Source organism: Podarcis liolepis (genome assembly GCF_965112155.1).
Source record: "Podarcis liolepis genome assembly, chromosome: 15".
In the NCBI taxonomy this organism is placed as follows: Eukaryota; Metazoa; Chordata; class Lepidosauria; order Squamata; family Lacertidae; genus Podarcis; species Podarcis liolepis.
In genome coordinates, this window is record NC_139566.1 from 40391861 (window position 1) to 40418419 (window position 26559).

At 45.5% G+C, this 26559-nt stretch overlaps 1 protein-coding gene across 2 annotated transcripts in view; it reads right to left on the reverse strand.

Annotated features, from left to right (window-relative positions):
* Positions 1-26559, reverse strand: part of TMEM132C (transmembrane protein 132C) — a 268800-nt gene that overhangs the window by 37706 nt on the left and 204535 nt on the right. For both annotated transcript variants that reach the window (XM_083476414.1, XM_083476415.1), the window contains exon 5: positions 532-675. In XM_083476414.1, the coding sequence (XP_083332540.1) occupies positions 532-675 (144 nt within the window). The remainder of the gene's footprint in view (positions 1-531; positions 676-26559) is intronic.

Below are 26559 nucleotides of genomic sequence, written 5' to 3' on the forward strand. Positions count from 1 at the left end.
TAGATGTTTCAAGTCTGGAGACTGCCCATGCCTGTTTTAGGACACCCTTTGGCTTGCTGTTCACCCACTGAAAATGCAGGCAATGCCTGAGATCACACAAAAGCATACATAAGGAGAAAAAGTGTCAGTGCCCAAACACAGTGGAGAGTCGGCTGGTGGGGTACAGCGGTTACAGCATTGGACTAGGGACCTGGGAGACCAGGAGTCAAATACACACTCGGATGACCTGGGGCCAGTTACTGTCTCTTAGCTTAACCTGTTTCATAGGATTGTTATAGGAATTCAATGAGGGGTGAGGGAAGAACCACTGACACCACCTTGAGCTCCTCGGAGAAGAGTTGGGATATAAATGCAAGAAACAAACAAAACAAACAAACAAATAAAGTTAAGACAAAGAGCCAGTTCAAAGTTATTGACCCAAGAAGGCTTGTGGATCATGAAGATCCAATAGCTCAAGAAGCCGGTTCAGCCCCTGGGAGATGCACGTTTCAAGCCCACTAGTGGTGGTGGGGTGATAATCCCGTCACTTACTTTGACGACATCTTCAGCAGAGGATTTGCATTCCACGGATTCAGAGATGTCTGTCACAGCACTGTTCTCTTCAATCGACACCACTTTGATGGGGACCGCAACTGTCTTCCCTGTGAGGATAGCAGTGTTCAGGATCTCTGTGTCCTGCAGGGCAAACAACAGTGCAAAAGGATTGCTGCCATTGCTTTGTTTGAGCGGAGCTCTTGAGATAATGAGGAAACCTGAAATGAAGTTCTACAGCTGCCTTGCCCATCCTGGTGCTTTCGCAGTGTTGTTGGGCAACAGTCCCCACCACCATTGACTATTAGATCATGCTGTCCTAGGACATCTGGAAGAAACCAGGTAGGGGAAGGACCCTCTACACCAGCGGTTCTCAATCTGTGGGTCCCCAGATGTTGTTGGACTACAACTCCCATCATCCCTGAGCTCTGGCCTTGCTAGCTAGGGGTGATGGGAGTTGTAGTTCAACAACATCTGGGGACCCACAGGTTGAGAAAGGCTGCTCTACACCTTCCAGACTTAACCAATGAATATGTATTGTATCTCTATAATGTTCTTGTGAAGCTACCAGCATGAGTTTGACCAAACTGCGGGAGGCAGTGGAAGACAGAAGTGCCTGGTGTGCTCTGGTCCATGGGGTCACAAAGAGTCGGACACGACTAAACGACTAAACAACAACAATGTTCTTGTGTGCACTATGGATTTATGGAGCTTGTTGCCACAGTGTTGGCTCCCTAGCTAAGATGACTTTAAAGGGGTTTAAACAAAGGAGCACAAGCGGTTCACCAATGGCCAAGAAGGTGAAATGAAACGACTCCCACCATGTTCAAAGGCAAGGTGGACACTGATAACTGGGAGCCAGTGTGGTGTGTGTGTGTGTGTGTGTGTGTGTGTGTGTGTGTGTGTGTGTGTATATATATATATATATATATATGCAGGTTTTGGTGTCCTCGGGTGTCTTCCCGTGTAAAAGTTGGGGTGTCTAGGCGACGTTTCGACGAGGTCTCACTCGTCATCTTCAGGCTGGTGCTTTCGGCTTCTTGTTACTGGAACAGAGCCGAAAGCACCAGCCTGAAGATGACGAGTGAGACCTCGTCGAAACGTCGCCTAGACACCCCAACTTTTACACGGGAAGACACCCGAGGACACCAAAACCTGCATATAAGACTACTCCCATTTTGGGAGACTCAAATTTTAAAAAATGGGGGGAGATGGCCCAGAATTGTTGAGCTTTTTTGGGGGGAGCATTACCCAGAAATGTTGAGCTTTTAGCTTTTTTGGGGGGAGGATTGCCAAAAACCACTCACACGAATGAAAGGCGTTGGAAATTGCGTGCGCCACCGATGCCACCAGCCCTCTGCCCGCAATCACACACCCAATTGCCGCAGCAGTAGTCAATCCAAAGCAGCCCTTGCCGCAGCCACCAATCACCCACCCAATTGCCACAGACAAGCTCCTGCAATCAATCACCCGTCCCCCCTCTGCATTATCCGCGGATAAGATGACCCCCGATTTTTTACATTATTTTTGAGTAAAAAAGCCTCATCTTATAAACAGAAAAATACTGTATATTTCAAACGAATTCCAAAGCGACAACATAATAGAACATCACAAATAAAGTATTACTCATAGATGAAATAATCGGTGAAACAATTACAATCTATAAAACTCTGTAAACAAAGCAACAACTAATACATAAGCTAAAGATCAACATTAAAGCAAAGTCACATTATATGATTAACAGTTCAATACAACATTGATAATTTCTAAAACAATATTAACAACATTAACAAAATAGCAACCAAATAAATAAACTAAGCACTACAAGTCCCATCATCCCTGACCGTTGGCTGTGCTGCCCAGGGTTGATGGGAGTTGGGAGTCCAACAACATCTGGAGTGCAGTAGGCTCTCCACCCCAGTGCTGCTTCTACTCTCTGTCCCTGCAACCTCTGGTAGAGAGGGAAGTGTGAGATTTTGGGGAGCCATAAGGTTGGTTTCAGAAAAAGTATTGCATAAACCACATAAATATAAATGTTGAGCCGCTCAGAGGGAACCTTCAGTGAGCTTCCCTTTTCTCTAACCCGGGGGTCAGCAACCTTTTTCAGCCATGGGCCGGTCCACCGTCCCTCAGACCATGTGGTGGGCTGGACTATATTTTTTGGGGGGAAATGAACGAATTCCTACGCCCCACAAATAACCCAGAGGTGCATTTTAAATAGAAGCACTCATTCATCTCAGGTAAAAACACCAGGCAGGCCCCACTATCACCCAGAGATGCATTTTAAATAAAAGGACACATTCTACTCATGTAAAAACATGCTGATTCATGGACCATCTGTGGACCGGATTGAGAAGGTGATTGGGCCACATCTGGCTCCTGGGCCTTAGGTTGCCTACCCCTGGTTTTGGCTATCCACAGAAACTCTAGGAAGCGCCATGGGCAGCGTCACTTTAAGGCAGGGATGGGGAAATGTTTGGCCTTCTAGATGTTGGATTCCAGCTCCCACCAGCCTCAGCCAGCATGAGCAATGGTCAGGAATGACAGGAGTTGCAGACCACAACATCTTGAGGGCTACCGCTTTGGCCACCTAGACCTAGACTAATTCCCCAGTTGAAACTGCCCAGGCAAAAGCGAGAAAGGACCTCCAAAACCTGAAAGGCAGCTCTTCGTGAACACCGTTTCTTTCAAAAGAGTTCTGATCTAAATGAAAAGCAGATTGCTTTTTCATGTAGTTTTATCTTTGTTGAACCCCATATCCTGGTCTCCCTTTCGCAAAGAACTTCAAAGTTTGCCGGATGCACGTTTTCAACTTGCAGCCCTAGAAAATGGCTGGAACATTTTGCAAAAGCAGCAACAGAGGTCAAAAGGAAGGGATTTTTTGTTTGTTGTCGACTTAAATATGGATCAAAGAATGTCCAAAGGTACCCGTTGCTTCATTTCCAATTGTTTGAAAGCCATACCCTCCCCTCTAACCCCCACCCCCCCCCATCTTTGGATGCTTTGCTGCCAGTTTGATTCCTTCCACTGAGGAAGAAAAGAAAAAAGAATGAAACAGTTGAGGTGGGAAATGAGGTCATCTCAGGTGAAGTTGCCCTTTGGCTATCATTTATACCAAAAGCTAGGATATCTTATTCAAACATTGTCATGCACTATTATGAAGCTGCAACCTTTGCCCATTTTCAGTGATGTTCCCACCTACCATGATTGTGTATGCTGATATTATGATTCTAGTCTATTCTTATTATAATTATTAAATATATATTTGCATGCTGCCTTTTAAGGGGACCCACCATAAGAAGCATTGGGCTTCTTAAGCTCACTCTGTCCAGAAATAACCAGCCCCTTCTTCTGCCATCTCCACACCCCTCCCACTTAACCACTGTACAGTTACAGCTGGGTTGGGGGGGGGAGTGTCTTTCAGCCCAAGGGCCACATTCTGTTCTGGGCAACTTTCCAGGGGACCACATGCCAGTGGCAAAAGTGGGTGGAGCTATTCATGCAAATGCTACCTCTGTACAGTCGGCTAGTTTCTGCGAACACTTCTCTCTATCCTCTGCCAAGACAAACAAGAAGCATTTCCATAGATTGATGATACATTCTAGTCAGGTAAAGGCTCTCAGTGAGGTTGTGAATCAAGGCCAGTGGGGGGCTGTGGCCTGCAGAGAGATGGTGTGGCCTGGGGAGAGTTTTGAGGGCCAGATAGAGAGGGCTGGAGGGCCACATTTGGCTCCCGGGTCAGATGTTCCTCATCTGTGCTGCAGATTTCTCTGGAAGCAGGTGCCTCTCAATGGGCCTTTTTTTTCCTGAGTAGCTATACCAAAGTTTGCACTGTGAACCATTTCTCTTTCCTATTCCAGGACTTTTGGCGAGTACAAAGCTATGGACTAACTTATGGAATTTCACTGGTTCCATTCCGACTCATGGATGCAAAATGGTCTACTTGTCTTTTATCGTATCTGTAATTAAGACACTTCAATCCCCTGCCCTCGGCTAATGGTTTCATTACAGAAAACCTGCATATGAATGGATTTATTTTGATTAATTACTTTGGGGACTTACATCTGGGAGGAAAGAAATCAAAGGCATGGCTTGTTGTGCTAATAGCTTGCTGAATTTTTATATCCCTGCCCCCCCAAACACTCCCACATAAACCAGCATCTAAAACTGCAAGAATAGCCAGCTTCAGGAGCATTCATTAAAAAGCATCTAACGGGTACCATTAGCATCATTACAGATGACTGACATTAGTCTGGGATGGGTAACTATTGTGCTAGCTCAACCAGAATACAGGAGTGGGAGGCTAATAGTTCATCTCTGTCAAAATCAATTGTGATTTATTAGCCTAGGAACTGTCCAAGTTCATAAATCATAGGGGTGCAGCCGTTGGATTCAGAGGAATGTATTTTCCACCTCCATGTGTGCTGCTGGGAATCACAGGTCTGTGTAACACGCATTCCCATTAGTCAAATGGCACCAGAGACCATGAGACAGAATCAAGTAGGTAGCTTGGGAGGAAGAAGCAACATGAAAGAAGTGTGGGACAAATGGATAGAGAAATGCTTTCGTATCTCTCTCAAAAGACTATAACTTGTGGATAGCCAATGAAACTGAACACTGGAAGATTCAGGGTAGACAAAAGAAAGGACTTTCTAAAAGAAGTGCCATGGTTGGATCACTTCCTGGTGCAACTGGACTTCTCCACGACCTTCCCCTCTGCAGGGAGGTCTTGTACTTTCACAATGATTTCTGCATTCGTGATGATGGTATAAATGGCCTCGGCCCAGAATAACTGAAGGAGCATCTCCATCCCCATTGTTCTGCCCAGACACCGAGGTCCAGCTCCAAGGACCTTCTGGTGGTTCCCTCACTGTGAGAATTGAGGTTACAGGGAACCAGGCAGAGGGCCTTCTTGGTGGTGGCACCTGCACTGTGGAACGCCCTCCCATCAGATGTCAAGGAGATTAACAACTACCTGAATTTTAGCCAACATCTGAAGGTAGCCCTGTTTAGGGAAGTTTTTAATGTTTGATTCTATTTTTAATATTCTGTTGGCAGCTGCCCAGAGTGGCTGAGGAAACCCAGCGAGATATGCGGGGTATAAATAAAAAATTATTATTATGTTACTAAATGGGGTGGGGAGGGGTTGACAATAATGGATTGATGGAGGAAGTAAGCACCAATGGGAAACAGGATCCAACTAAAAAGGGAGAGATCAAAGGACAAGGAAACTCACACAGGACCTAGCTCTAATATTTGCTTCACCTAGTTTTGTAAATCAGGAACCACCAACCTTTGAGGGCCAGTGAACACATTTGGAATTTTGAACAAATGCCATGGGCAGCAGTCACAAAACGGCTGTCATGATGACATGACATACCATGAAATGGCTGCCATATCTAAAAGAGCGGAAAAAGAGAACTACAACATGGCTCGGGTGTGTCTCCCATCGATGGAAGAAAGGGCACTTACATCAGCAGCCACAGGGAGAAGCTCTTCATGCTCCTCCTCTGTTCAGAATGAGAGGAACAGTAGGCATTCAATTTTTCCATACAATAGAATGTTGGCATGTTCAATGCAGGAGGGTTCCTACTCAGGAAATGATTACAGTGGTACCTCTGGTTACATACTTAATTCGTTCCAGAGGTCCATTCTTAACCTGAAACTGTTCTTAACCTGAAGCACCACTTTAGCTAATGGGTCCTCCCGCTGCTGCCACGCCGCCAGAGCACGATTTCTGTTCTCATCCTGAAGCAAAGTTTTTAACCCGAGGTACTATTTCTGGGTTAGCGGAGTCTGTAACCTGAAGCGTATGTAACCTGAAGCGTATGTAACCCGAGGTACCACTGTATAAAAAGGAAGCCGTCACTCATGGATTGTGGATTTCTAAGGGGGTATTCGCTGGCACCTTTCATGGGTGCCATAGGAAGTATTGGCAAACACACTGCCATCTGAGGGAGTTATGCAGGTACCTATGAATATTGTTTCGGTGACCGACATAACTGGAGTGTGCCACAAGGGACTTGATTTGTTTTGCTCTTACAATGATAACATAAAAGTGGATGCTGCTCTCCATTTCCATCCCTGATCTGTTACTCCCCACAGAACTGCTTCCCTCAATGTGATGAGATGTGGAAACCTTGGTTCCTACCACAAGGCACTATCATAACACAGGAGAGTTTGCATCTTGCTTGGGTGGCGCTGTGGTCTAAACCACAGAGCCTAGGGCTTGCTGATTGGGAGGTCGGCGGTTCGAATCCCTGCGATGGGGTGAGCTCCCGTTGCTCGGTCCCTGCTCCTTTCAACTTGGCAGTTCAAAAGCATGTCAAAGTGAAAGTACAGTGGTACCTCAGGTTAAGAACTTAATTCGTTCCGGAGGTCTGTTCTTAACCTAAAACTGTTCTTAACCTGAAGCACCACTTTAGCTAATGGGGCCTCCTGCTGCTGCGCTGCCGGAGCACGATTTCTGTTCTCATCCTGAAGCAAAGTTCTTAACCCGAGGTACTATTTCTGGGTTAGTGGAGTCTGTAACCTGAAGTGTATGTAACCTGAAGTGTATGTAACCTGAGGTACCACTGTAGATAAATAGGTACCACTCCGGTGGGAAGGTAAACGGCATTTTTGTGCGCTGCTCTGGTTTCGCCAGAAGCGGCTTAGTCATGCTGGCCACATGACCTGGAAAAACTGTCTGCGGACAAACGTCAGCTCCCTCTGCCAGTAAAGCGAGATGAGCGCTGCAACCCCAGAGTTGTTTGTGACTGGACTTAACTGTCAGGGGTCCTTTACCTTCAGGAAGGACCACAGAACAGAAAGCAAAGAGCAGGAGAAAGAAGGGAAGTGACTTGACTTTCTATTTACATGGAAGCCTTTTGCCAATTCTTTGACTAAGGGGCCTTCATTTTCTAGGGTCTGTATAGCTGACTACAAATCTGAAGAGTTGAGATGATAAAGTTTCAAGTGCAGGTAAAGCTGCTTCTTTTTCTGCTGCAAACAGACAGGAATTAATTAATTCCCAAACACTCCCAGTATACAAAGGGGAGCATAATTACTTCATGTAAATAGATAATTAACAGGCAACAACATTAAAAAGCATTTTTCTTGCTTGTTTCTCTAATGACTTGATAGGCACAATGAATTGGTGGTACAAGCACAGAAACTGCCCCCCCCATTTAATCCCACGCAGGAGAGGCAGAGTTTAAAATGTGATTGATGAGTTGCATTTTCAACCAAACTCCCAAAGAGCTTCTGATTTCATCACAGATCCTAGAAATTTCCCTGCTTCTCTCTAACTCAAAAATAAATTATTCCCCCAACTACAAAGTTCTCATTTTGTTAAAGATCTCATTTTGTGCTAGCCTTTCAGGCTGCAAGCCTAGACATGCTTACCTGAGAGGCTGGCAGTAAATCCCATTGAACTGAATGGGGGATGCATATGGGTAGAGAGAATAGGGGTGGAGAAACGTTTTCAGGCTGAGGACCACATTCCATCTAAGCAACTTTCTGAGGGCCACGTGACAGCAGTAGGCAGGGACCAAGGCAAAGTAAGTAAAGAAATACAGTGGAACCTTGGTTCTTGAACTCAATCTATCCCAGAAGTCCATTTGACCCCCGAAACGTTTGTAAACCAAGGCATGGCTTCCGATTGGTGCAGGCACCCTGGAAACCATAGCTGACAGCTGCATCAGACATTCAGCTTCCAATTTTTATTTGAAAACTGGATCACTTACTGCCAGGTTTTCAGTGTTCGGGAGCCGATTTGTTCATCAACTAAGCCGTTTGAGAACCAAGGTTCCACTATGAATGCAATTATTGCCTTTGCACAGTAGGCCAGTTTTGACACACACTCAATCTCTCCTCTGTCTCCTCCACCCGGACAATCAAGAGTTCAATGACACAGCACAGCCAGGCAAAAACACTCAAATATGGTGTAAAGCTGGATCAGTGAGGGGTGTGGCCTGGGAAATAGTCCTGAGGGCCAAACCAAGAGGCATGAAGGGCCACATTCAGCCCCTGAGCTTGAGGTTCACCACTCCAATGTACATGATTGCACTGTTAGTCTCTCAAGAGAGGCTGAACTGCCTTCCATATGTCAGAGAGGTAAAAGCAATTTTATATCCTTCCATAGCAGGCAGGTCTTTCTCTCCCTCCTTGATGTAGTAATCTGACTACAACCATTTCAGCAGCACTGTTTAAGTCTGTGGTCCTCTTATGTTGCTGTTTCCCACCCCACTCCCTCCATGCTACGCAAGTCTAGAAGCAGCCTTCAGAATTCACCTTTCTTCTTTCTTTTTGTTTTTCATCATGTTTTTATCTTACTTAGATCAATGTTAAGCTTTGTATTTCTCTCTGCAAACTTTAATAACATTTATTAATAAAATAAAAAATAAAATCCCTTGCGGTTTAAGCTGCTAGTGTTTACAGTGACAACCACACCCTTATGTTCTAGATCTCTTTGGTAAGTACATAAGAAGAGCTTGCTGGATCAGGTCAAAGGTTCATCTAGGTCAGCATCCTGTTCTCACAATGGCCAATCAGAAGGCTATGGGAAACCTGCAAACAGCAGCTGAGAGCAACAGCATTCTCACTCTTCTGTGGTTTCCAGCAACTGATGTTCATAAGCATTGCTGCCTTTGACCATGGAGGTGGAACATAACCATCATGGCTAGAGGCCATTGATGTTGTTATTTTTGTTTAGTCGTTTAGTCGTGTCCGACTCTTCGTGACCCCATGGACCAGAGCACGCCAGGCACTTCTGTCCTCCACTGCCTCCCGCAGTTTGATCAAACTCATGCTGGTAGCTTCAAGAACACCATCCAACCATCTCATTCTCTGTTGTCCCCTTCTCCTTGTGCCCTCCATCTTTCCCAACATCAGGGTCTTTTCCAGGGAGTCTTCTCTTCTCATGAGGTGACCAAAGTATTGGAGCCTCGGCTTCAGGATCTGTCCTTCCAGTGAGCACTCAGGGCTGATTTCCTTCAGAATGGATAGGTTTGATCTTCTTGCAGTCCATGGGACTCTCAAGAGTCTCCTCCAGCACCAAAATTCAAAAGCATCAATTCTTCGGCGATCAGCCTTCTTTATGGTCCAGCTCTCACTTCCATACATCACTACTGGGAAAACCATGGCTTTTACTATATGGACCTTTGATGGCCATTGATAGCTTTTACCTTTGTGAATTTGTCTAACCCTCTTTTAAAGCCTTCCAAGTTGGTGGCCATCACTGCGTCCCGTAGGAGTAAATTACCATTTAGTTATGCACTGTGTGTATCAGTATTAATTTACTGTAGAGTCATAAAAGTAAAGGTACCCCTGACCGTTAGGTCCAGTCATGGATGACTCTGGGATTGCATGCTCATCTCACTCTATAGGCCGAGAGAGCTGGTGTTTGTCCACAGACAGCTTCCAGGTAATGTGGCCAGCATGACTAAGCCGCTTCTAGCGAACCAGAGCAGTGCACGGAAACGCTGTTTACCTTTCCGCCGGAACAGTAGCTCTTTATCTACATGCACTTTGATGTGCTTTCGAACTGCTAGGTTGGCAGGAGCAGGGACCGAGCAATGGGAGTTCACCCTGTCGTGGGGATTCGAACTGCCGACCTTCTGATCGGCAAGTCCTAGGCTCTGTGGTTTAACCCACAGCAGCGCCACCCGCATCCCAGTAGAGTCATAGCACAGGCAAAAAGACTCAAGGAGGGTGCAAAGCGGGTGAGGTCTGGGAGAGAGGGTATGACTGGGGAGATGGCATGGTGTTGGAAGAGACTCATGGGTCACAGAGAGAGACTTGGAAGGTTGCATTTGACTCCTGAGTCTGAAGTTCCCCAGCCCTGTTTTAACATTTGGACCCCATGACTATGACGATATTATTAACATAAGTTAAGCAGTCACATTTCTATTTAAGCAAATTGATTTGAGTCTCAGGCATGGATATGTTAAATCTTAAGGACTTGAAACTTGGTCTTTAAAATAAAATAAAAGCGAGAACTTTGGACGCAGTATTACATATGGAAGCCTTTCTTTGTTTTGGAAGACTTGAGATGTTTTTTTAAAAAGCTGCATGAGTAGGGAAGAAACAGTTTGTAGGGTGCTGGAACAAAACTCCACAACAAAACTCACAACAACATGGACTTCATTGCATATTCAGAAACTGTGAAGCCACATTACGAGCCAGCCTGACATTGCAATCACAGATTAGAGTTATTATCCACAGCGGCGATTACAGCTGATTAGCAGCGGAACATTGTTAGGCAAGGGATTCTGTTTATCAACATAATCCTGTGATTAAAATTGCCCTTTGGCCAACTTGACTTGTGAATACTCCCACATATGCACTCAGCACCAGAGCTAAGGGAATGGATGAAAAATAGCCAGAAACACTTGTGGAAAAACAAGTGTTTTTTAAGTGGCAAGGTGGGCAACTCAGAGCACAGCTACATACAAACCTACAGAGCTATAAAACTGAAATGTAAGGGTGTGTGTGTGGGTGAAGGAAAACTCATCTTACTCCAGGAATTAATCTGCTGGGAAAGCTTATGAAAGCCATCCTGCTTCTACCACAATCTGCAGAATGGGTATAGTAAGAATTTCCCAACTTTAACAGGATTGTCTTAAGGATACTCTCCTAAGTGAGGTGGGCAACTTCTACCTTGTGGACCTAGTCAAAATAAAAAAATTCCTTCCAGTAGCACCTTAAAGACCAACTAAGTTAGTTCTTGGTATGAGCTTTAGTGTGCATGCACACTACTTCAGATATCTTTAAGGTGCTACTGGAAGGAAGGAATTTTTTTATTTTGACTATGGCAGACCAACACGGCTACCTATCTACTTGTGGACCTAATTAGGCTTGGCAAAGGTCCCAATTTCACCTCTGTCTGATTCCCTGAAAGCATGCCCACCTTGCATGATAAGCATAGCTGTCAATTTCCCCCCTTTTTAAAGGGAAATTCCCTTATTCCGAATAGGATTCCTCACAAGAAAAGGGAAAAGTTGACAGCTATGATGATAAGTGATGGTTCCTTTGCAAGCAGACGCCAATCAGCTGATAGGCGCTGATAGGGTGCCCTCTGATGATCAGCTGACCTTTGGGATCTCCCTACTAAAGCTGCTACAAGGTATGTCCACACACCTAACTTTGTAACAAAGTCAAGAGGGGTTGCCCTCGACAACGATCGCCTGATTAGTGTGGTCATTGACAGCATGCCTTGAAAAGGGTGTGTTGTGAGCCTCGCTTTGTTTCTTTGCAGGCACAGTTCAAATTAAAACTGCTCCTGCAAATGGACTTCAAAGGGGCTCACTGTATTTTTTTAAATAGATATTTATTGAAGATTTTCCATTTTAGTAAATTAAAAAACCAAAAAGAAAAACCAAAAAGAAAAATTAAAAACATATACAGTTTACCATCCTTATTTTTCAATAACATATTTCCCTGACTTCCCCACACCTCCCCTTCTTATATTCCAATTCAAATTGTTAGTTCAACAAGTTCTTATCCCCATTTTTTTAAACCTTTTTATGTTTAATTCATTATAAAAAGCCGATTTTACCTTATAAAGATCAAAATTTATACATCAGTACTCATTCTTAAATCCTTTTTCTAAAGTCAACCCAAATTCCCTTCCACGAATTCCCCACTTTTCATACAAATAACAAAACAGAATAAAAATAAAAAGACGAGTTATAATTATACACCCTTTGGATCCCCAAACCCCACCCCATCCCCTTTCCCGGTTTCAATCCCCAACAAATGTCCATCAGTCTTAATCTACTATCAGCCTGGGGACAAAGGGGCTCACTGTAACTGCTAATCGGTCGTTGCAGCAATCCCCTTTTAATTTGCTATCTCTCCAGCCTTTATGCATGATGTTATGCACCGGGAGTGGCAAAATCCTAGCTCAGGGGCCTTATCCAGCTCCCAAGTGACTTAGTCATGCTGGCCACATGACCCAGAAACTGTACGCTGGCTCCCTCGGCCAGTAAAGCGAGATGAGAACCGCAACCCCAGAGTTGTCCACGACTGGACCAAATGGTCAGGGGTCCCTTTACCTTTACCTCTGTTCTGCATGGTCCCTTAGCAATACAGCTTTAGCTTCCTCAACCAGGTGCCCTCCAGATGTTTTGGACTTTATCCCTGGCTATTGCCCATGCTGGCTATGGCTGATGGGAATTGTAGTCCTAAACAAAGGGCACCAGATTGGAGATTGATTGACCTGGTTCCGTTTTCGGTCACCAAGCATGCCTAGATGCCATGCCTATAAAGCTGCCTATTTAATTTTGCTTCCAGCCGCTTGTTCCTTTCCCAAACAACGTGACTTAAGACAAAGTCCTGTGAGTGGGTGGAAGGAACAGGATGCAGGGACCTGAGTCTCCTCTGATTCACCCTGAATAAATTGCAGTGCCTTACTTTTAAAGTCTCTGGATAGAGACAACCATTAATTAAATAGCCCTTCCTTATAGAAAAATCGGGATTGCTGGCACCACTTTGGAGTGTTTAGAAATGCACATGCAGTCCTGCCTTCCTTAAAATACATGCCAGTCAATCATTTTCGGTGGACCTGAGACACTGACATCTCTAAGACAGCAGGGGGTGAGGGGAGTGCACCACACTCCTTAATTCAGATGCCTCAGAGCTATCTTTAAGATCCTTGATGCCTCTTCTGAAGTGCCTTTGAAGTGGTCACCCTGTTAACATCCGGACGCTCAAAAAAAGTGGCAGTCGACAGACGGCTCCTTTTGATGTGCCACATGACGGTTGCATTGCTAAAATTCAATTATGCAAGCTATCAAAACTTTAAAAAATAAAATAAAATATCCACTTTCCCAGGAAGGAGAGCAACATAAAACACTTGCAAACAAATTGAAATAACATTTTTGTGATGTGAGGTAATGGATCATGATTAGGATTTTGCCTTGCATCTAACTGTGTGTATATGTGTTTGTAAAGAAAGAAAGAAAGAAAGAAAGAAAGAAAGAAAGAAAGAAAGAAAGAGAAATACGATAGATCAGGCATAGGCAAACTCAGCCCTCCAGATGTGTTGGGACTACAATTCCCATCATCCCTGACCACTGGTCCTGTTAGCTATGGATGATGGGAGTTGTAGTCCCAAAACATCTGGAGGGCCGAGTTTGCCTATGCCTGTGAGGATAGAGTAAGCAATGGCCTAGAGGTGTGACTTCCTAACCGCTAAATTTCAGACATATCAGGCAAAGGATGCCCATTTTAGAGGCAAAGAAACAAAATTTTAGTGTGGACAATGGAAACGAATACACCTTATTCCATTATGATATCAAACCAGTTGAGAGTGCACGCCTTTAATTTTAAAAACAAAGATGCACAACTTTCTTTGAGGGACGGGAAAACATGCTACGGCAAGGAGACCATGACATGTGCCACCCCTTTATGGCAGTATAATGTGGGCAGCTACACTGTGTGGGGGCCACCAGCTCTTCCAGTCATCGTTTTCTAAAAAACATCCTTTACAAAATTGATAAGATGATTGTATTAGATAATCCAGCTCTAGCAGTAATGAGAAATGCAAATTAATAAGGACATGAAATAGAATCTGTGGCACGCCTTCACACATGGCTGCTTCTCTTTTCACCCTCTGAAAAGCTGTAAATGTGGAAAGTTCCCCTCTCTTTTCTCTCCCGACCCATCATAATCAATGTGTCTCAATTGTGATTAAGACCCCCTTTCTTGATCTCAACCCTGCCCCCCCTTCAGCTCAGGACTCTCTGCTTGGAAGAGTTGTAATGCTAAATATAATTAGGCATAGTTCAGTGAAAAGACAAGTATCATTTGCCCATTGCCTCTATTTGCTAAGAGATAGAATACACATTTCAAGATATGGCGGCAGCTGGACATCATAGGAAGAGAATGGATTTCCCAGTGCATGCTGGGAAAGCACAAGATTATTGCGACTTCCCTTATTAGGGCTGCTAACCAGTTAAAAGATTTTCAGCTGATTAATTGCCTGGCATTTAAACAATGCATTGATTAGCTAATCAATAAAATAAAATGAAAGGCCCGCAGCACATGAGATTTAGCTACATACTGCAAATCAAGATGTAAACTCCAGCTGCCCACTCCTGGCCTCCCCCAACTGCTTGTTCTATTAGCTTCTTATTCTCCCTCCTTCCTTCCTTTCATACTAGGAACTATGGCAAGGTCCTTGGGCAAGGACCATGGTGCTGATTCAGAGTTCATTCAGTTAAGGACCATGGATAGCGACACTACAGTTGAGGCAGAAGGAGCAAGTTGTTTCAGCACTAGTATGCAACAACTGTCGAAATGTTACCGTCTGGGTTAAGTAGTCAAGATTAAAGACCCTCCCCTTTATTAATCTATTTAATCATATTTCTGGGCCACCTTTTTGGGAAACCCTCACAGCAAAAGCCAGTAAAAGAAATATTATGCTAGCCATCGAAAACATTTTATCCACAGAAGAAGCAAGAAAATTGCAAATTTGACACCTGCAAAAGAAGTGTTTACTAGGCCTTCCAAGATGTTTGCTGTGTGGTAGCCTTCCAGAGATGAACAGTAATGGAGGGTCACAGCTGTGGGGCCAACACAGAAAATACCCTCTCTTTCATCCCTGTTATTCTCCGTTATCAAGGTGATGGGCAAACAAGGAGGGTTGCAGAACTTAGTGTGTGAGTAAATGGATTTGGTGGTCCTTCAAAGAGCTTGTGCTCTGATTGCCTTTTATGCAGCCACTGGCTTCTTCTAAACAAGCAGTGTTTCAAGCTGCAAGGACTTTCTTTGGGGACACACCTTATGCCTTTCCTGATTCTCCTGATAACAGTCAGTGAAGCACATTGCACACTGCAAATTGCAGAGTGCTAAAGGACCCTGCCCGCTTACAGCCTACAATTTGACAGGGGGGGGGGAGAAAGTAAAGGGCAAAAAGGGACAGCAGGAATAGCTGGGGAAATGTTATGCAATTTTTTCAGCAACATGTAAGGCTATTTCAGTGACATGTAAGGCTGGGTTAGAAGTTTGGTTGCCATAGAGGAAGCCAGTGCTTTCTTTCTGGGGGCACACAGGGGTACGCATACCCCTAAGCATTTTGTGAATCTAAGTTTGGCCTCATTGAGGGGCAGTATTTCAATATGAGTAGGAAAATGAGAGTACCCCTAAACCAGGCATAGGCAAACTCGGCCCTCCAGATGTTTTGGGACTACAACTCCCATCATTCTAGCTAACAGGACCAGTGGTCAAGGATGATCGGAATTGTAGTCCCAAAACATCTGGAGGGCTGAGTTTGCCTATGCCTGCCCTAAACATTTTTTTTAGAAGAAAAAACAGCACTGGAGGGAGCTATGCATACACTATATCATTCTAGGTGGGAGGTGGGCACAAAGGCATTCCAAAAGATGGCCAGTTAAAGGCAGTGAGGGACAGTGTGGGGAAGTGTGGGTTTTAGAGCCACACACACTGAATTCTATACCTCTGGACTGTCAGTATTTCGCAGGAGCTATCTAAGCATATACTGGTGAATTTAGCTTTGCAGACAATTAAAGTGCTCTCTTGCCCCAACACAACAAATCCACTTTTAAAAAAAAAAGTTTTTGCAGGTAGGAAAGTGGTGGGAAAATGTGGAGTGATCGAATGATTAATGGGAAGGTGCATAAACACCCCACCAGCAAATCAGGGCAATTCCTCACTGTTCTATAACCTCCCTGCAAACAGATCAGAACAAACACCCGAAGAAGACCAGGTATAAGCTACCTTCCACATAAGCTTTGTGCTTCTAAATCAGGATGAATGCTCAATAAATAGGTCATCCAGAGGCAGTGGAAGGAGACTATTATTGGCTGGTGACTGCTTCCCATTTCATAGGGAAATTTTACAGCGAGGTGGGTGAATTTTAAACTGGCGAGGTTCTTTTTCATTTTTGTTTCATGCCAAGCTTGTCAAGAAAGTTTTGTTCTGTTTCTTGAGTGCTGGAAAATGCTGGCTGATCTCTCTCTCTCTCTCTCATTGTTGTCAAGAGGCATTCTGTCTATGAAAACTGAAAGTCACTTGGAGAGCTGTCAGTTTGCTGGGGTGGGAAGCACTGGGTTCTTTTTCCGCCTGGACCTTTGCCAGCCATTTGCTTCTTAGCATTCACGCTTGTTGTGTAAGAGAAGTTGCACTCCATTAGAGGATGAGGCAGAGGGTAATGGGGAGGCAGTGCTGAGGACCTTGTTCCAATGAAGACTAATGATCAGCACTTCTCCCATCCTTTGCTCTCTGGGTTCATATATAAAATTAGCTCTGGTGAGCGGAGCCTGCAACAAAATATTGTATCATCTATGCACCTACTAAGGTCCCATCTTCACTGTACATTTAAAGCAGTATATTACCACATTAACGAGTCAGGGCTTCCTCCAAAGAATACCAGGAGCTGTGTGTTATAGGTGCTGAGAGTTGTTCGGAGACCCCTATTTACCCCACAGGGACGTGGGTGGCGCTGTGGGTAAAACCTCAGTGCCTAGGACTTGCCGATCGTATGGTCGGCGGTTCAAATCCCTGCGGTGGGGTGACCTCCCGTCATTCAGTCCCAGCTCCTGCCCACCTAGCAGTTCAAAAGCACTCTTAAATGTAAGTAGATAAATAGGGACCGCTTTATAGCGGGAAGGTAAATGGCGTTTCCGTGTGCTGCGCTGGTGCTGGCTCGCCAGCTGCAGCTTCGTCACGCTGGCCATGTGACCCGGAAGTGTCTTCGGACGGCGCTGGCTCCTGGCCTCTTAAGCGAGATGAGCACACAACCCTAGTCGGACACGACTAGGCCTGTACGGGCAGGGGTACCTTTACCTTTACTTATTTACCCCACAGAGATAAAATTGTCAGAATTCCCTAGGAAGAGGAATTAGCGGTTAAACCACTCTGAGAATTACAGCTTGGCAAGTGGGCGAGTGGGTCTCCTAACAACTCACAGCACCCTTAGTAAAGTACCATTCTCAGGATTATTTGGGGAAAGCCATTGCTGTTTAAAGTGGAATGAGACTGCTCTAAATGTGCAGTGCAGATGGAGCCCTTATCACAGTTCTGTGACACATCCCAGCCAGGCAAAAATACTCAAGGAGTATTATAAGGGACATGGCCTGGGGAAAGTAGGTGAGGCTTGGGAAAGAGTCTCAAGGGCCAAATGAAGAGTCTGGAGGGGGGAAGGTGGTGGTGCAGGCTGGAGGTCCCTACCCCAGTGCTAGAGACATCCAGTCCCCTGCAGATACTCACCTCCCTGTACATAATGAATGAGCTCTAGCTACTGCTTCAAGATGGGCTTCGAAGCTATCAAGAAGGAAATCCAGCCCTCGCTTCTGGAAACAGATATTGAGGGAGGGACCCATGCTTTGTCCACAAAATCTAAGATTTTATTTTTTTTTTTGAGAGAGAGAGAGAGAGAGAGAGAAGCAATCTGTCCTGTGCAATTTGAGTCTCATCCCTTTTAAAACCAAAATTAAAAATGCAGCAACATTATGTACTCGGCCCTATGGCTACGATAACTTATTTATTTGCTAATTTACTTAGCAGAGATGGTATAATAGCTGTGATCAACAGAGAGCAGCAGCGTAACAAAATGCATGAATATTTTATCTAAAAACATACATTTGTGCACACAGCTGGTGTGGAAGCGTGCCCAGTGGGGGCTGGGTAGGGGACTTCAGCAGTAATGGATACAGCCCATATTCTGCAGGATAGCAACTTCCTTCCCAATGCAGATTTTTTTCAGGGTATCAGCAACTCCCAGCCCCCATGTTTACAAAAGCAAAGCTTTTAGTCTACAAGGTTGCTGTTGATGGAAATACTAAAAATCTGTCTCTGCACAGAAGCATAGCTTCAGACTAGAGTGTGGAGGGGCTCATAACATCACCACCACCACCAGCAGCAATATATGCATTTCATATCTAATAATAATAATAATTTTATTTATATCCCGCCCATCTGGCTGGGTTTCCCCAGCCACTCTGGGTGGCTTACAGCATATATAAAACCACAACATCAAACATTAAGAAACAGGATATCCTATACAGGCAACAAACAATTATTGTGTGACCAAGTGCAACAGCCCCAGCCCCCGGGGATCATAAGAAAGGAATAAAGACTCTGACAATGTTATGGAATTAAAAATTAGGCCACGACTTTATTAAACTTCTGAATGTTGGAAGATCTTGGCTCAAGCCTTAGGTGTGTATTCCTCCCAGACCCCCAGCTGGGGGAACTAGGGCACATCAGGGTAAATGGGATACGGGGGGTGCTCTGTGAGACATAAGTGTAGCAGGCAGCCCAGGCCATATCCCCCCACACAGGGTAGTTCACTGACAACCTTTCAGTGTATGTTCAGTGACACCCATTATATAACCCCTGGAATGGCTGCCGCAGGGGGGTGAGTCACCACTTCACGCCCCCTCCCCAAATTATAGGGAAGAAAAGACTAAAGGATTCCACTCAAGACCATAACAGCCAAAGTTGTGATGAATTGCTACGGGGAAGACAGAAGCTGCCAATGCAGGGACATTTCTTCCCAGTCCTTCAACAGCAACCAGTCAAAGACCGTAGCAGTGCCTGCTAAACAGGAAGAAAAAGTTAACCCACAAACAAGAAAATATTAAACAATGGGAAGGTAGGGAGGGTGAATCTCCAGAGCCGACTGGCTGGCTATCGTAGGCTCCACCCCCTATTTATAAATGGGGCTGGCCCCACCTCCCAGCAAGAAACTTGATTACTGAGGCTGGGTGTGAACCTCCAAATAATAATGCTGAGAGGCAAGCCAGCCCCCTTCTACAGTGGTGCCCCCTTTTTCTAAGCCGCTAAGCCGCTTATCAGCTGATCCGATAAGCCAATAAGCCGCTAAAAGCCGCTAAAAGCGCTAATAGCGCTAATCCGCTAATCCGTCAATGGGCTTGCTTCGCAAGACGAAAAAAACCGCTAGATGAAGAGAATCACAGAACGGATTCTTTTCGTCTTGCGAGGCACCACTGTACTAATAAGTTCCCTGGGAACTGTAGCACCGCGTGCGATCCCACAAAGGGCACCCACACTATAAAGTGTGAGTGCTCATTGTCTTCCGCAATGGCTCACATCTATAGAGAGAGATATGGGAGCACTGCTATCAGCAGCATGAGCAGTGGGGGTCGGTGTCCAATGGAACTGGAAGGGCAGAAGGCAGGGAACCCACTGGTGGGTGGGGCCAGAGCCAATGACAGCCAGGCAAACTAATTCTAGCGCTGTCCTCATCCTCCTCACTGCTAGTGTTACCAGGGCCATCTTAAGCATATGTGGCACTGGGGTACGAAGATCTGCTGACACCACGCTTATCTCTGCTCAGGAAAAGAAAACTGGAAACATGAGGAGCCTGACACAACAAACCAGCCCGAGGCATCGGTGTCAGCAACTGAGCAAAGCCAGGCACCTTGTGGTGTGAGCAGGGTGCGCTTGGCGGGCCTCTCGATGGCCCTACGGCAATCCCAGGCACGCAGGAGGACGGAGCTGGCCAGCCACCTCAGCATCTCTCTGGCTCGCTCACCCACGAACCCACAGCACAGAGCTGCCCACAGCAGAAGAGCCCGCCACGGCGCTCTGACCAATGGCTGAGCTCTTCTCTGGACTCCAATTCTTGGGCCCTAGACTCTCGGCCTGGCACCCCTGAGAGCCCGGCGCCCGAGTGCCCCGCACCCCTGGTGCCTATGGTTAAGACAGCCCCGAGTGTTACAAAGGCAACTGAGAAGCTAAGGAAAAAGGAAGCTGACAGCCAGAATCATCCCATAGGCATGAATGTAGACAGAATGAGGCCTTGAATGAAGACTGACTGAGCTTTGTGGGACAGTGCCCCATTCATCCTAATGGACCAGACCCATTAGGATGCATACAAGCTTAAAAATACAAAGCACACGAGGAAAGGGGAGTGGAGCAAAAAGGTAGAAGAGGAAGATCTGATTCTTCTAGGCCAGAACAAGGTTGTGAGCTGTTAATTGGGCTTTTATATTCATTTGGGACCAGGCTGCCCTTACCTTGCTGGTCAGACCTAAGAAATGTCCCACTGAACCCAGGTCAAAGGCCCATCTAGTCAATCATCCTATTGTAACAGTGTCCAACCAGATGCCTTTGGAGAAGACCTGAATGCAATGGACATTTAAAAACTGTTTTTCAATGATTTTTCAATGGTTTTATTTTAGGTTAAATCGTACTCTTCTAACAGCCTTGTGGTTGTTGTTTTTTTAACCATCTTGGACTCCGTTGAGGGGAAAGTCAGGATATAAATTAAAGAAACTAGCAAACTATTAAGGACCATAGTTCAGTGGTAGAGTCTCTGCTTTGTATGCAGAAGGTCCATGGTTCAGTTCCCAGCATCTGCTTCAGCTTGGGCTGGAAAAGGACTCCTGGGGTGTACTGCAGAAAATAACATGCTAGATGGATCAATCAATGGCTTGACTCAGCATAAGGCAGCCTTATCCCTGGATAAGGGATTAAGAAACAAGGCCCCTCGTTTCTTTCTCTTTCCTCTCCCTCCACCAACCTCTGCCCCCCACCACTGTATAGCACATTAAGTTATTTCTACCACTGCACTAGGGGGTTGTTTTAACTTTGCAGTTTAAGAGGATGGGGGTTTATTAAGGGTGCACCTTTCGCCTTGTAACGGGAGGAATCCATCCTGCAGACATCTCTCCAGCTCTTCAATTTTTTAGCAAGAGGTGCTGGGGAATGACGCTCGAGCACTTGGACATCTATTTGCGGGTTTTATTTTCAGAATCCAATTTTGAGAAAGAGAGAGAGAGAGAGAGAGAGAGAGAGAGAGAGAAAGCAGCCCAAGTGAAAGTTGCCTACCCCATCTCCCTTCCGAAAAAATTTAAAGAAATAACAAAAGTAAAATCTCAGTTTAATTTAGTCCATTTGGCAAGTCTGCAGGGAGACATTACCACCGGCTCTCACCTCATTTTGGAGGCACCTCTTTAATTTTTGATAAGCACTAGTAATAACACAGGCACTTGATCATGCGGCAGAGAGAAATGTGATGGTGAAGCAGCCATAAAAATGCCAACAAAGGGGGTGGAGGCGGGGGAAGCAGAGGAGTAACTTCACAATCAGTGCACCCATTTGCTCTCGGTCTTTTTCTTCCAAGGAAACTTTTTTTTGGTCAAAATAGAACAGCAAACTCCTTATTTTATGGACTGAGTAGCACTGGAGGCTGATATGCTTGGGCAAACAGGGTTCTGCCAACATCAAAGCTCAACCTGTCCTCAGCCAGCTTTCACCTACCTAACTCCTTAAAAACGAGATGTAAAGGGCATCGTTTTCCATTCCACCCTGTAGCTGACACATGCCACATTGTTTCTGTGCCACTGCAGGTCATCTTCCACACACAAAAACCTGCATCTTTTCATTGCTGTTCACTGTGGCGAGATTAAGCAATTTACATATCTTTTAAAATTTTTATTGAGATGCAAAATCAAGCACAGAACAGAATTATAGCGGAAATATCAACGTAAAGACAAAAAGGGGGCTAGAAACATCAGTAATACATTCAAGACTTTTGAGATAATAGAAATTAGTACAAGTCTATTAAAACAAAAGCAACCATAGACATGGATGTTTTTCAGGTAAATGAGCTGCATTTTTTACCAAAACCTTTGTTTGTGAAGCTCTACATGTATTCATGATTTATTATATTATCCACATCCATTTATAGACCTCGAGAGGTCAAAAAAGTAAGAAAAAATTTCTTCCTGTTTGGTATGATTTTACTGTCTATGTTAATAATGCAGAACATAACCAGTAATTTACACAATGCACATAATTAATTATGTAAATTACATGTTACATTGTCATTACGTGATGCAAAAGGGGTGGGGGGTGGCGGCAGCCATCATCAATTACATTTCGTTTGCAGATTGAAAGCAACAAAAGTGAATGCTGCTTATATTTGCTATGTTGATTTCCATTTCAGACATGTAACAAGTAAGTGAGCACAGGCAATTCCCATCTTGTAATAATAATAGGGGTTGCTCGTGCGTAAGTTGCCGCCACTCCTGGCTAGGTTGCCTGGTTAAACCTTTTCTGTCTGGACAGCCCTTCACTTCGTGGCTGTCTCAGTCGCTAGCAGAATCCGTCAGTGGGCGTTTCTTAAACCTTTTCCAGCATAAAAGCTGTTTGATGCCAAGTCTCCTCCTACTCTCCCTGCGCGGAAGTCTTCTGCGCAGGGAGGGTGTGGGTAGCGGAGGACCCGTGCTCTCCCTGCTGGTCTCCGGTGAGGAGTCCTGGAGCCCCCTCGCCGATTCCCCCATCTGCCCCCCTTCTCCACTGGTGTTACGCTGATTTCCTTCCCCCGCAGATGAGCTGCCTCTCTCCCTGCTGGGCCCTTCTCCAGCATCACTCGGGAGCCTTGCCTCCGCCTCTGGCTCCGTTGTCAGTTCCCTGACACATCTCCATCAGAATTCTCTGACTTCCCTGCTCTTCACTTAGGACCAACGCAGGAGCTGAAATGGCTTACCAGCATTGCCTTTGTAGAATCCAGCAGGGAGGGAAATGGGGTCCAAACTAGAATTAGTTGGGTTCACCTGCTGTTGACTCTGGCTCCCCTTGGCATTGGCTCCTTCTCCAGCTACTGTCGGCCTCCCTGCCTTCTGCCCTTCCCATCTCAAGGGGCACCACCCTCCACAGTTGAGAAGTGCCGGGAATTTCTCAACATGGAGTAAGGTAAAGGTAAAGGGACCCCTGACCATTAGGTCCAGTCGTGACCGACTCTGCGGTTGTGGCACTCATCTCGCCTTATTGGCCAAGGGAGCCAGTGTACAGCTTCTGGGTCATGTAGCCAGCATGACTAATCCACTTCTGGAGAACCAGAGCAGCGCACGGAAATGCTGTTTACCTTCCCGCCAGAGCGATACCTATTTATCTACTTGCACTTTGACGTGCTTTCGAACTGCTAGGTTGGCAGGAGCAGGGGCAGAGCAACAGGAGCTCACCCCGTCGCGGGGATTTGAACCGCCGACCTTCTGATCGGCAAGTCCTAGGCTCTGTGGTTTGACCCACAGTGCTACCAGAGTACATTTAAGCCTTTCCCACCTGTGACCTTGTTTTGGACTGCAACTCCCACCAGCCCCAGGCACTGCATGGCCAGAATCAGGGATGATGGGAGTTGTGGTCCAGGTTGGGGGAATCTGAGGCAACCAACAGCAGTGGCTTTCATGCTGTGGCTTCCCATCTCCAGCAATGAATGAGAAGATAAATGGCATTCATAGGTTATGAAAGGGAAGGTGAACATGTTGCTGAAATTCTTATGGATGGGATGCAGGGTTTTTGCTGGCTACTTTTAAGGTGGCCCAGAGATGTTTGTGGGTAATAATAATAATAATAATAATAATAATAATAATAATAATAATAATAATTTATTATTTGTACCCCGCCCATCTGGCTGGGTTTCCCCAGCCACTCTGGGCGGCTTCCAAAAATACTGTAAAATATCACAGATTAAAAACTTCCCTGAACAGGGCTGCCTTAAGATGTCTTTTAAATGTCAGGTAGTTATTTATCACTTTGACATCTGATGGGAGGGCATTCCACAGAGCGGGCGCCACTACCGAGAAGGCCCTCTGCCTGGTTCCCTGTAGCTTTGCTTCTCACAATGAGGGAACCGCCAGAAGGCCCTCGGCGCTGGACCTCAGCGTCCGGGCAGAACGATGGGGGTGGAGACGCTCCTTCAGGTATACTGGGCCGAGGCCGTTTAGGGCTTTAAAGGTCAGCACCAACACTTTGAATCGTGCTCGGAAACGTACTGGGAGCCAATGTAGGTCTTTCAAGACCGGTGTTATGTGGTCTTGACGGCCGCCCCCAGTCACCAGTCTAGCTGCCGCATTCTGGATTAGTTGTAGTTTCCAAGTCACCTTCAAAGGTAGCCCCACGTAGAGCGCATTACAGTAGTCCAAGCAGGAGATAACCAGAGCATGCACCACTCTGGCGAGACAGTACATTTTCTAGCATTCCAAATCCTCTTTTTGGTGGTCTGCTGGGGAACCTTTTCAGAATGAGGGACACCTTCCTTTCTGGGCAAGCTTCCAAGGGCAGTGGGGAGCAGGGACAGAGGCAAAAGTGGGTGGAACAATGAATGTGATGTTACTTTTGCACAGGTTTTGTTTCCTCCATGGAGGGAAGAAAACAAAGAGGCATTATTAGAGTTCAAGGCTGTATTCCAGACAGGCAAAAGCCCTTAGGGTACAGAGGAGGGCCAGTGGAGTCTGTGGCCTGGGGAGGGGCTCAAGGACCAGGTGGAGGGGGGCTTGCAGGGCCACATTTGGCCCGTGGATCTGAGCTTTCCTTTCCCTGGTCTGCCCTCTGGAGTTCCTTGGGTGTCTGAATTCTCTGGAATCTGCACAACATCCAACATACAGGGAAAAGGCAGGATAGAATGTAGGTAGAGTCTTTCTCTTCCATGTTCTTATTTTTCATGTGAAATGTTTTAAAAATAGAAAAGGTGATCATTCAAAAATGCTCAAGTGAAAAGAGTTCTTTTGTCCACTTTTGCTGCATGTTGAAGGCTCAGCCGTCCTGTTTGAGAAAGGTTGGCTTGCGTTCGCCCAGAGTTCCCACAAAATGCAGTGAATCCTCATTTTGTTACAGCCTCCTTGGAAGACGGAGGACAGCATCCCTCAAAATGCCAATACTGATACTTGGTATTCGATAGACATCAGCTCGTACAAACTGCAGGGTAACCATTTTTCACTAATAGGGGATTTCAGAAGGCTTACGAGTGTAATAAATTGCAATGCAAGAGCATTTATTATTGTTTGGGGAGGTAACAAATCCTGCAAAAGGGACAATCAGGCTGATAAAGCAGGGAGGGGAAGCAGGGGAGAACTCAGACTTGAGGAGTCCAGATTAAAATTAATGCTGCCAATCCTCTCCTTTCCATTTCATTTGCTAAAGTTTCCGTTCTCTCCAGCGTGCCATTACAGACGCTGACAATTGTAGCGTGACAGCACTCACAATGTGCAGTGGGCTTCAGTTGTTAATGCCTTTTGCAATGTTACTGAAAAGAGGTGGCATGGATTTTCAAGGGCTCGGCCTGTATCAGGGATGCAGAACCTGGGGCCTTCCAGATGTTGTTGGACTCCCATCAGCTCTAGCCAGCATGGCCAATGCTCAGGCATAATAGGATTGATGGTCCAACATCTGGAGGAGTGCCAGCATATTCTCAAAGCAATCTAAATTAGTCTCATAAAACACATCCTTTTTAGCCTAGACCATGTCTATTGTGGTCTGTGACCAAACATGACAACCAGTGCTGATTTGGAATTCACTTATATGCAAAATTAACCAAACTTTTTTAAGAATTAGAATCTGACATCAGAATCTCTCTGGTGAGGCAGACATTGACATTGACATTGACACTGGAATCTCTCAAAGACTTCACATTTCAATGCCAACCTCAACCAGTCCTACCTATTTTCTTTTAAATCCATCATGACAGCCATCAAAATGCTAAAATCTACCATCTAAAATGGAGACTATGACATGCAGGGGAGCAGATCAATGAAGAGTTCTCAGCAAGTTAAAGTGAAGGTTCCTATGAAAAGCAAAACCTTCTCAGAGCTGTAGGAAGCTGCCCAGTCAAGAGAGAAAGAAGAGGAGACAGAAGTAAAACAAAAATACAGCATGGACGTTGCCCAGGCCAAGTCACAATCTGACCAGGAAGCCTTTGAAGGCCTTCTAGGTCAAGCAAAACCCATGACCAGCTGATGTGGCAAAAGCCCTTTTGTTCTCATGGATGCTCTTCACGTTGGCAGAACTTCACAGGTCCATGGGTTCCAATTCAAGCTTCAGCAGCTCTCATGAAAGATATTCCAAATATTGCCATCTTAATTTTTTAAGTGCATTTCAAAGATGTCAGTGGGAAAGTTTAGCAATTTTAGACTCTGGATTTCACAGGCTTACTGGGATGGGGAGGTCACTCTCGAAACAGACGGATGGCAACTGGGATGTCAGGGGGATGTCGGAGGGGAAGGTCCCCTCCCACTCATTATTTCCAATGGAAATATTTCTAATCTGGCATTTTTT